Genomic DNA, 12435 nt, shown 5'->3' with positions numbered 1-12435 from the left:
TTCCTTATCTGTTCTTTTGTGTGTATGATTTCAGATGTCCTGTCTTCTGGTTCATTGAGCATTTCTTCTGCCTCTTCAGATCTGCTGTTGTATGTCTCCATTTTGTTTTTCATCTCTTCTGTTGTGCCTTTTATTCCCATAAGTTTTCCCATTTGTTTTTTCAAGCTCACAAATTCTTTTTTATTGTCACACAGTGTGCCAGTTTGAATGTATTCTGTCCCCCAGAACGCCATTATTTTTGATGCAATCTTGTGTGGGTAGCCATATTAGTGTTGATTAGATTGTAATTCTTTGAGTGTTTTCATGTAGATGTGACTCACCCAGCTGTAGGTGATAACTCTGATTAGATAATTTCCATGAAGGTGTGGCCCTGCCCATTCAGCATGGGCCTTGATTTGTTTACTAAAGCACTATATAAGCTCAGACAGAAGGAATGAACTTGCTCCAGCCAAGAGGGACACTTTGAAGAATGCACAGGGGCTGAAAGAGGTGCTGTAGCTTACAGACACATTTTGGAGATGGCCTTTGAAAGCAGACTTTTGCTCTGGAGAGCTAAGAGAGGACAAACACCCCAAGAGCAACTAAGAGTGACATTTTTGGGGAACTGCAGCCTAGAGAGGAACGTCCTGGGAGATACCCGTTTTGAAACCAGAACTCTGAAGCAGACGCCAGCCACGTGACTTCACAGCTAACAGAGGTTTTCCAGACGCCATTGGCCATCCTTCAGTGAGGTACCCCCTTACCTTGGACACTTTATGGCCTTAAGACTGCAACTTTGTAACCAAATAAACCCCCTTTATAAAAGCCAATCCATTCTGGTATTTTGTATTTTGCTTAATGGCAGCATTAGCAAACCAGAACATCCAGTGTCTTCTTTATATCCTTCATCTCTTTTGCCACATTTCCTTCAGCTTGTTGATTTGATTTAGAAGATTTGTTTGAACAATTTTAGTTGTTTCAACTCCTGTATCTCAGTTGATGTGTTAGATTGTTTCTTTGGCTAGTCCAAATCTTTGTGTTTTCTGGTATGACTCATGATGTTTTGCTGTCTAGGCATCTGATTTTTTTGGTTAGTTTACTCTGAAGATATTTTCACTCTTTTGCTTAGGGCTTTGTTGGTTGACTTTTCTCTATGAATTCTTGGCATTCAGTTCAACTTATTCTAGACCTCTAGCATAGCTTCTGTTTGATTTATCAGACTTTTTCAGTTCTTGTTTATCTGGTTCTTGCCCTGCCTATATGGAACCTTTTTTTGAGGGGGTCTTCCCAGATACTATTGACCCAAGTCAGATTTTCCTAGTCCAGACAGGCCCAGGTCTTGGGAGGAGGGTGTAATCTGTATCAGCTTTACTGGAGAATGAGACTCAGTCCGTTTTCAGACCCTCCTGTTAACCCTATAGACTCTGTGCTTTTCCTATCCTGTCCAGTAGGTGGTGCTTGTCATCTCGCAGCTCCCCATCTGTGTATAGAGTTGCGTGTCTCTAATTGTCTGCAACCCCTGTCCCTGCCAGGAGCGTGTTTGACTCAAGCTGTTTCTGTTTTCCAGCCTGTGGGGTATGAGCTCTCTGAAGGAGGGCTACCACTTGAACTGGGCCCTGTCCCCTCATTTCTTGGGGAAGAAAGGGAATATCTTCCCCACTTGAGCTCTTTCAACTCCAAAAGCTTTTTTTTGTTAGCCCCACCCACTCTGTGCTGGGGTGAAACCTTCTGGTTCCTTTTGTTTTTTTTTTTTTAAATTCAGTTTTATTGAGATGTATTTCCTGTTTCCTTTTTGCTTGCTCTTCATTTACCTTTGCTTGGAGCTTTTATTCATCAGCCCAAATTTGTTAATTTATTCTGCAGTTGGAGCCTGGATGAGCTACCCTACCTGCTCCAGCAGAGACTGCTTCTTTTTCCCTTAGGGACCCAGCTCCAAGACAGCCTGCCATGCCAGTGTGGGAGGGGCACCAGCACACTGGCCAGGGAAATTTACAGTTCTTCCCTGCAATCTCAGGCGTTCCACCCTGTCCAGACTGGTGTATAATGTGTCCAGTCACAGAAGTCCCCCAAACTGTTGTACCAGATAGGTCCTGGGTATTTACCAGCTGTCCTAGAGGAGTAACTTAAGTTCCACACCTCTCCACTCCGCTGTCTTGCCTCAATGTCTCAGCCATTATTTCATCATGTAATTTTTAAGGCATCTCTCTTCTCCTCCTGATACTTAAATTATATGCAACCTGTTAGAGTCTGGTATCTTACTCTGAAGAGCATTGATACTTGTTTAACAGGCGTTAGCTTGCCTGAACTCCAACTTTAAACTTTGCCTTCCTGTAGTGTGCAGTATCTCAAATCTTTGCTTTGTTGTTTTGATTTATCTGGCTGCTTGGAGTCTGCCCATAGATGCATAAGTTTAGAGGTCATCCAGATAATTGGGCATAGCTTACATATTTAAAGAATTTGGGGCCCTCTGACTTTAATTTCTGGACTTTCCCCATTCAGTTACTCTGTGTTCACCTTGAAATCTGTTCTGAACTTAAACTCCGAATTTTTATCCAAGGTTTTAGCCACTCTACATGGTGCTCGTAGGGGCCTGCCTTGAGATGAAAATTAGATGACCTCTGTTTCTTTCTTCTACGTTCCAGCTCCCTTTCAGTTTTTGCTTCCTTTCTGTCATCATCCAGTCCTTTCATATATTTTGTACAGAGTTTATGTTGTTCAGGATGATTTGTTTTCAGTGAAAGTTTTTTGATCCTCACTTATTCTGGGTTTCTGCTTAAACAAATCTGTCTGCTCTTATGTTATTTAAAAATTGCTGAACCACCCACCCCTTCTCTCATTCTCTCCCTTTCCTATTCATTGTTGTGTGCAACTCTTATTACAGTTGGCATATAATGCATTTGAAACATTTTTTTCTTTCTGATTTTCCCGGCTAGAATGTAAGCTCTGTGAAAGTAGATACATTTATCTTGTTCAGTGATGTTTCTTCTGTTCCTAGAACAGCTCAGAATGAATGTTTAATAAATATTTGTTGTGTGAAGAAATGAATAAATTCATTTGTCTCTTTTCTTATTTTCTTGTATAGTTCCCGAAAGGCAGTGGATGAGGAAGAGGAAGCAGTTGAAGAACGTCGGAATATGCGAACTATTTGGGTAGCTGGCAGAAAAGGCGTAACTGAAAGGGAAGCAGCTGCCCTTATAGTGGAAGAAGCCAAAATGATTCTGCAGCAGGACTTAGTTGAAATGGGAGTGCAATGGAATCCATATTCTCCTTTTAATTCTGATACACACTCATTGGCCAGCAATGAGTCAGACATGAAGGAACGTACATTTATATCCCAAGCTAATAGTTCTTGTAAGAGATTAACAACATTAAAGAGAAAAAGAAACACAATAACATTTAGTGATTCTCCTGTTAAGCATTCATCAAATATGGTGCAAGATTTAGATAAAAGTAGAGAGCATGTAAATTCCTCTTTTAGACTCCAAGATGGGAATCAACATCAGGTACATTCAATTTCCAGAGCAAGGAAACAGTCTTCTTTGAACATAAATAAAGAGAAATTAGGAACCTCTCTTAATGAGGGAAAAACAAGCACTAAGAAAATTGTTCAGACTTTGTCTTCTCATAAAATAAAAAAAGAAGCTTTGAATTTCAATTCAAAAATGATGAACACAACCATTCATTCTTGGAACTATAATACTCCTCTAAATCAATCCAGGGATAAAAGCCCTTTGAAAGACTCTGGGATGTTTAGAAATGGTATAAAAGGGCTGATTATGTCTAATCCTATTCCTTGTAAAGACCCAGCCTTAAATGAGAAGAGTGTGGAATTTAGAAGTCCAGAATCATTTTCTAAAAATGTATCTCTTTGTGCTGAGACTAAATGCAACAAGACATCGTTCTCTCCACAAACAGAACAAAATTGTACAAAGAACAGAAAAATGGCTAGTGATATTTTTGTGGAACATTTTATCACAGGATCCCAAAGTGAAAAAGTGACTTGTCAAGCCACTAGTGTCATTAATGAAAATGGAAGATTAGCTGTTGTTGAGACAGAAAAAATAGACAGTGTACTGTTACAAAATGATTCGAAAAACCAAAATGTTGATGTGAAACCCCATGACACCCATACAATTAACCTGTGCCCTGAAAAGCAATCTGATAAACATCAAAACACTTATACGAAACAGAAAAATGTAATAGAGACACAAATGCCCCAAGAGGCAATCAGTATTTATGTGAATAGAGACTCCAGTGTTGCTGCAGTCAAATGGGAAAATATAAAGACTAATGCTGAGGAAAATAAATCAAATAATTTTCAGGCATTAGGAGATAACATAAGCAGCACTAAAATAGCCCATGGAATATTTCTACCAACTGGAACATTTGATAAAGCTATAGGCCAGGATGAGAATTTTCTAAACATCTTGAGAATACGAGACAAAACAGATGCTTATGCAGTAAAGAAAACTACAAATAATCATGTTTCTGAGTTAGGCTTAGTCCTCTGTGATTTTGAAGATAGTTTCTACCTGGATACTCAGTCAGAAAAAATATTACAGCAGATGGGAACTGAAAATGCCAAATTAGAGGAAGCAAAGGACACAAACCTGGCAGCAGGGATGATGCAGAAGGACCTCAAAAAACAGAGCTCCATTGGCTCTTTTCAGAATGAGTTTCATATTACTCTTCCTGATGAATGGCATTCTCTAGGAGTGACAGATATAAATCATTTAGAACTTAAGACTGTAGATATTATGAAACACAGTGCTGATTCACATGGGGTTGATATACTGACTCCAGAAAGCTCAAATTTTCATTCTCCAATAATGTTGGGAGAAAATGGCCCTTGTTTTAAAGGGAATGAACTTTCTGTTACTGACTCCCAATTAAATAGTTTTCTTCAAGGTTATCAAACACAAGAAACTGTGAAACCAGTCATAACTCTATTTCCTCAAAAGAAAACTCCCACTGGTATAGAAATAGAATGTCTGCCAGTTCCTGAAACAAGTTTGAATATGAGTGACAGTTTACTATTTGACAGTTTCAGTGAAGACTACTTAGTAAAAGAGCAACCATGTGATGTACAAGTGAAAGAACCCCTTACTTCTGAAATAACATCAGACCATGTCAGTGATCCTCTCTGTCTACAACCAGAGGGTTCAATTAAAAAATGTGATATGAGTAAGAATCAAGATAGTCAGCAGCAGCTGAACTATTTCAATGATGAGTCTATTATATTTTCAGAAATGAATACTGTTCAGATGGTTGAGGCCTTGGACAATGTAGATACAATTCCTGTCCAAGAGAAACATAATACTGCAGTATCTTTTAAAGCATTAGAACTAAGTGATCCAGAGATTTTAGGTAATGATCGTCCTAGAAGAGAAGTAACTGAAAGAGATCAAGATGAAAGGGCTCACAAATCCAAATTAACTGGGCCAAGGCAAAATAATTCATTCATATGGTCGGGAAAATCATTTGATTTAAGTCCAGGACTGCAAAGGATCTTAGATAAAATGTCCAGTCCTCTAGAAAATGAAAATCTAAAATTAAATACTATAAACCTGTCTAGTTTGAAGGAAAAGAATACAGAGTTAAAAGACAAAGAAGAACTGATTTCAGATTTGGAACCAAATCAAGCTCAGGAAATTTTAGTTTTCCCTAATACTGAAATAAAAAGCAAGATTGAGACACTAAACAACAATGCCATTCATGGTGAAACCTCATCCCTCTTGCTTTGTAAAAAAGGCTGCATAGTTGATGATAATGGTCTCATTCCTCCTACCCCCATTGTAGCATCTGCTTCTAAGCTTGCATTTCCAGGGATTCTTAGAACATCTTCTGTAAAGCTTCAGAAAACTGGTAGTGTTTTACAGCCTGCTGATTATCCATTTGGTTCACCTTCAGATACTGAAAACCTTGATTTAATTCCAGAGGGTGGAAATAGTTTCAGAGAAGACAGTCCTATTAAAGACAAAAGTGTTTCAATGCCATTATCACAGGAGGAATCACAGTTAACTCCAGCCTCATGCAGTTCAGAAACTTTGACCATAATTGATGTAGCAAGTGATCAAACCCTCTTTCAAACATTCATTAAGGAGTGGCAGAGCAAAAAACGATTTTCAGTCTCACTGGCTTGTGAAAAGATTAGTAGTTTGACGTCTTCTAAAACTGCTATTGGTGGTAGGTTTAAGCAAGGTACGTATTTTTTCTCCCCTGTATCTATCTGTAATATAGTTATGAACTGAGGTGGAATTTAGATTTTTCATTATTAAATATTAAAATGTAACAAATTCAACATTTAATAAGCATCTTCTATGTCGGTCTATATACCTGTAGAACAGTCTTATTTATTCAGTACAGTTAGATTAATAATAGTTGTCGTTTGGTAGGGATGCATGTATGTAATGTATACTATGTTAACTGGAATATAAGTTAGTAAAAATTAAGATAATATATATTTTGAATATGTATCAGACATTTATTTTATGGTGTATGTATGGTGTGCCAATGATTTTTATTAATCAACAGCGCCTGTGTATTCCTATTAAGTTGTAATATCTTTGTTCGCTTAATCTAATCAGAAAAGTACATAACAAATAGGTACTATGTTTTTTCTCAGCGTGCATTAGCTACATTTTCCCGGACTTATCTCAAATAGAACTTGGACCTCTGGCGATAGTCATGAATTGTATACAGAAATGTTAATCCCAGAGACTCAGAGAGTTTATTGTGCTTGTATATTCTTGTCTTCCTGCATGAGCCCTGGATTCTGGACCATGAGGAGTAGCTGTAGTCAGCTTGAGAACCTGTTGTAGAAATTAGAGATTTGATCAGATGTCTTAAATCTCGGTTTGTAAATGAATTTGTTCATAAAGATTTGAGTTTTTGTTTGATCTTCAATTCATGGAGCAGATGTATTCATGAAAAGTTTTATGTATTTTCATTTTTGAGTAGTACTTTCCATTTTCATTCAACATACATAAAATTGAGTATATTTTCTGTATCAGGCTCTGTGCTAGAGGCTAGGGATAAGAATGTTGACCTAAATTTAACAACTATTTATCAAGTGCCCGTTACATGGCAATTATTTTCCAGGCATTGGGGATTTAATTGTAAATAAGAAGATCGGTTCTTGACCTTATATTTTTATAAAATTTGAGAGGCATTGTTTCAGAAAAAAATGTTGACTGCAAATACAAGATCATACTTAATTATTTACTAAGGTGTAAGGCTCTTGATTTTTCTGGAGAGTTTCTTAGGGTTAAGAATTGCCAAGTCCTCTGCAAGTAAATGTTTATAGTGTGCAGGTGATCTTTAATTATTTGTTTGAGTTATTGAAATTCAAAATGTAGCTCTTTTTTTCAGTTGATACCCATTTCAGTCATTATTTTAGTTCTATTTTAAGGAATCTTTGTAAATTTTCCATAGTGACAATTATCTTAATTGATGGGAAGTCTAGAAAGATCTTAGATACACCTAAAAATGACTATCTAAATGATGTGTAATTTAGGGATGTGGAAATATTGCCTATCAAATAAAGTTTTTTTATTATTACTTTTATGATTATTTTAATGGCTTTATTTTTTGAGATTCTTAAACTATTTCACTTTTGATACACTTAGGTAACTCATCTCAGGAAACCCATATTAGAGATGGATTTCCTGTTAAAGGTTGTGATGACCTCTTGGTGGTTGGACTGGCAGTATGTTGGGGTGGAAGAGATGCCTATTATGTTTCATTGCAGAGGGAACAAGAGCATTCTGGTGAGTAAACACTATTTGGCTAATCACTATATAATTTTTTTAAATTCAGTTTTATTGAGATATATTCACATACCATACAGTTATCCAAAGAGTACAGTGAGATTTTCACAGTACCATCATTTACTTGTGCATTCATTACCACAAGTTTTGAACATTCTCATTACTCCAAAACAAAAGAATAAAATAAAAGTAAAAAAGAACACCCAAAATATCCCATCCCCCCCCCCATTATTCATTTAATTTTTGTTCCCATTTTTCCTACTCATCTGTCCATACACTGGATAAACAGACTGAACCACAAGGTTTGTGCAATCACAGGATCACACTGTGTAAGCTATATAGTTATACAGTTGTCTTCAAGAATCAAAGCTGCTGGGTTGCAGTTCAGCAGTTTCAGGTATTTCCTTCTAGCTAAGTAAATCTAAAAACTAAAAAGGGATATCAATATAATGCATAAGAATAACCTCCAGAATGACCTCTTGACTCTATTTGAAATCTCTCAGCCACTGAAACTTTATTTTGTTTCATTTTTCTTCCCCCTCCCCTTTTGTTCAAGAAGGCTTTCTGAATACCACAATGCCCGGTCCAGGTTCATCCCCAGGAGTTATTTCCCACTTTGCCAGGGAGATTTACACTCCTGGGAGTCATGTCCCACATAGAGGGGAGTGCAGTGAGTTTAGAGAGGCTAAATCTGAACAACAAAAGAGTTCTTTGGGGGAGACTCTTGGGCACAATTACAATTAGACTTAGCCTCTCCTTTGCAGTAACAAGCTTTATAAGGGAATGCCCCAAGATTGAGGGCTCAGCCTTCTAAACTGGTAGTCCCTAATGCTTGTGAGAATATCAGTAACTCTCCAGGTGGGGAAGTTTAGTATTTCCACATTTTTCCCCAGTCCCTTAAGGGGGCTTTGCAAATACATTTTTATTCTCTGCCCAAATTACTCTGGGATGTATCAGGGTTTCACACTAACCTGTACCAACCAATCAGATCTCACTTCCTATTCCAAGTTCCATGTAATTATGGTGTTTGAATAAAGTGACCATACAAGTTAAATTATATAGTGTGCTACAGAAAATACAGATTTTGCACCAAATAAACATCTCTTTCTTTGCTCTCACACAGAAGTTGAAGTTTTAAAACACCGTTAATATTGTCCTTTACCCTTTAGAATGATTTACCTTAGTCCTAACCAAGTCTATTTTGTTCATATCTGTAATTGAAGTCTGATCTCATTTTTGGCTTAACATTTGCTGTATGGGGTAATGTTGACATTCATAGCTGCCCAACTCTGGCTCTGAGTCCCAGGTGTCACACAGATACTCAGAGTTCCAGGGACTGACCAGATCATATACAAAGACCTTATCTCAGAATTTAGAGAGAACTGTTACAACTCAGGAATAGATGTAAAACAAAATGGTAGAAGAAGGTACTGCCTTTACAGTAAAAACACTAAATCTTAATGGATTAAACTCCTTAATCAAAAGACATGGACTGGCAGAATAGATTAAAAAACAGGACCCATCTATATGCTGTCTACAAGGGATCCACTTTAGACCCAAGGACAAAAACAGGTTGAAAGTGAAAGGCTGGAAAAAGCTTTTCACACAAACAACAACCAGAAAAAAGCAGGGGTAGCTATACTTATATCAGACAAATTAGTCTTCAAATGTAAAACAATTAAAAGAGACAAAGAACAATACTACGTATTATTAAAAGGGACAATTCATCAAGAATACGTAACAGTCATAAATATTATGCACCGAGCCAGAGTGCCCCAAAATACAGGAGGCATACACTGAACACTGAAGGGTGAGGTAAGCACCTCTACAGTATTAGTTGGAGACCTCAATATACTGCTCTCATCAATGGATATAACATCTAGACAGTGGATCAATAAGGAAACAGAGGTTTTGAATTGTATGATAAATAAACTAGACTTAACAGACATTTAGAGATCATCACACCCTACAACAGCAGGATACACATATTTGTCAAATGCACATGGAACATTCTCCAGGATAAACCACATGTTGGGTCACAAAGCAAGTTTCAATAAACTAAAATATGTTGCTATTTATACAAAACACTTTCTTGGATCATAGTGGAATGGGGTTGGAAATCAATAACAGGCGGAAGGCCAGAAAATTCACAGATACATGGCAGTTAAACAATATACTCTTAAACACCCAGTGGGTCAAGGAAGAAATTACAAGAGAAATTAGTAAATATCTTGAGGCAAATGAAAATGAAAACACAACATATCAAAACTTACAGGATACAGCAAAGGTGGTGCTGAAGGGGAAATGTATTGCCCTAAATGCCTATATTAAGTAAGAGGAAAGCAAAAATTGAGGAATTACCTGTTTATCTGGAGGAACTAGAGTAAGAACAGCAAACTAACTGTATCATTTTAATGTAACCTCAGTTAGGATATTGATATTGTTTTCTTGTAAATAATTTCCTCATATTTACCTAGAGTTTATTTCTAGGACTTAAAAATTGTTTCTTTTGGAGAGCAGCTAGTGTGTATATTATTGCATATATTACCTAGAATGAATGTTTTCAGGATGTACTGCTTCCATTCCCCCATGCCTATCACATGAGGTTGTTAATACTATGTTTTCTTTTCTAAGGGGGACAATGTAGCCTCAGGCGCTCATTGCCCACCTGAAGGGTTTGCTTTGAAGACTGGATTGTAGCAGTTTTTATTTAGTCTTTTTCTCCTGTTGGCTGGATCTGGAACTCACCTGGCAATAATGATGAGTTAGACCTGGACCAGGCATTGTGGAATTGAGAAAGTCTTCTTGACCAAAAGGGGGAAGAGAAATGAAACAAAATAAAGTTTCAGTGGCTGAGAGATTTCAAATGAAATTGAGAGGTCTGCAACCCAGTAGCCTTGATTCTTGAAGATGGTTGTATAACTATATAGCCTTACATGTGTGATTGTGAAAAACCTTGTGGCTCACACTCCCTTTATCCAGTGTGTGGACAGATGAGTAGAAAAATTGGAACAAAAAATTAAATAAATAATAGGAAGTTGGGGGGGGTGGGATACTTTGGGTGTTCTTCCTTACTAGCATTTTTATTCTTATTTTATTTTTGTTTTTTTTTTTTGAGTAATGAAAATGTTCAAAAATTGACTATGGTGATGAATGCACAACTATATGATGGTACTGCACAATTGATTGTACACTTGGGATGATTGGTATGTGAGTATATCTCAAAACTGAATTGAAGAAAAAAAATGATGAGCTAGAAATCTACATTCGTTGAATCATACAGTCTATGGAGAAATCTAAGAAATTGAAAGGATATTTTCTGGAAATACCTTGCAATCTGATTATGGTTGTTGGATATCCAGCTGATAGATTGGTTTGTGACGAGCAAAATTAAAGAAATATTTTAAAGGATGCCATATAGTTTCTGTTATTAAGTCAGTATGAAATATTTCTAGGTGTTTGGCAGGAAAGTGTTAAGAGTGAGTAATTTCTTGAACTTCTACCTCTTTTATTTTAGGTGTGACATTAATTGTTCATATTAGTTAATCTTTCAAAAGGATTTCCTTTAAAATTCAATCAAAATACATTTCCTGTCTCTTAACTCCTAATTCTGAGGAAAACAATTTTATTTTTAGAGGTCTTGATATTTAGATTTTCTCCTATCCAATGAAATAGTGCACTATAAATCATGTAGCCCAAATCTCATAATTTTTTTTTTCCAAATCATAATTTTTTTATTATGAAGCAGTTCACCTAGATAGCCAACATGACCTGGGTAAGGTTATGCTGAATTAGTGGTCACATGGAACCAGAACCTAAGGCTTCTGAGTCTTTTTTAGTCTTTTCACTAAAAATTTCTACTTCAAATGAATACATGTAATTTTTGCCTTATAACTGTTTTTTAGAAATCAGTGCCAGTTTGGCACCTCCTTCTCTGGATCCAAGCCTGACTGTGAAAGAAAGGATGTGGCACCTTCAATCCTGCTTGCAAAATAAATCTGATAAAGAATGTTCCATTATTATCTATGACTTTATCCAGAACTATAAAATTTTTCTCCTCTCTTTTGGCATCTCCCTGGAACAAAGTTATGAAGATCCAAAGGTTCCAATTCTTATTTAATTTTTACGTACTTAAAAAAAAAACCACATTATTAGTGTTTAGGGTTAATACTTAAATGACTTGGTATTTATTCAGCGCAAATATGATGCAGTTTAAGTCTTCTTTATCCAGGAATCTCATCCATCCAGAACAGAAAATTATGCACCAAATACTTCTGTGTTGATTAAAGAGATGTCTCAAATATCAAGCCCTTAAAGATCATGCCTTTCCTTAGAGATTTTTAAACCTTTGTTCTGGGCATAAATTCTAAGTTTTCTGGCCTAAAGTAAATTAAAAGTGAGAGGAGAGTGGTTAGATTTGGGTATATGGTAGCAGGGTGTTTCAAATATTTGTGAAGGTGGGCGTAAGAAAATAGGAAAAGTAGGTGGATATAAGAAGCCAAAAAGGATAATAGTTAGGAGCCATTTAGCTTAAGGGCAAGTCATCTTAAAAGCTCCTGAGAACTTTCCTATATAATAGCAAGTTATGATGACTTTGAATCATTAAGAAAAGGGTAACTATATTATTGTAATATCAACTTAAAAGTGTAATGCATTTTCGGAAGGGATTTGTTTGCAATATGGTAGC

General features: G+C 36.5%; 1 protein-coding gene across 2 annotated transcripts in view; it reads left to right on the top strand.

Moving 5' to 3' along the window:
* The window catches only part of POLQ (DNA polymerase theta), a 162512-nt gene that overhangs the window by 73547 nt on the left and 76530 nt on the right, over nt 1–12435 (top strand). For both annotated transcript variants that reach the window (XM_037836477.1, XM_037836487.1), the window contains exons 16-18: nt 3062–6180; nt 7608–7748; nt 11654–11850. In XM_037836477.1, the coding sequence (XP_037692405.1) occupies nt 3062–6180; nt 7608–7748; nt 11654–11850 (3457 nt within the window). The remainder of the gene's footprint in view (nt 1–3061; nt 6181–7607; nt 7749–11653; nt 11851–12435) is intronic.

This window comes from Choloepus didactylus, chromosome 1 (genome assembly GCF_015220235.1).
Source record: "Choloepus didactylus isolate mChoDid1 chromosome 1, mChoDid1.pri, whole genome shotgun sequence".
Taxonomy (NCBI): Eukaryota; Metazoa; Chordata; class Mammalia; order Pilosa; family Megalonychidae; genus Choloepus; species Choloepus didactylus.
Note: the sequence above shows the minus strand (reverse complement) of the source record. Positions and strands in the feature narration are given on the sequence as shown.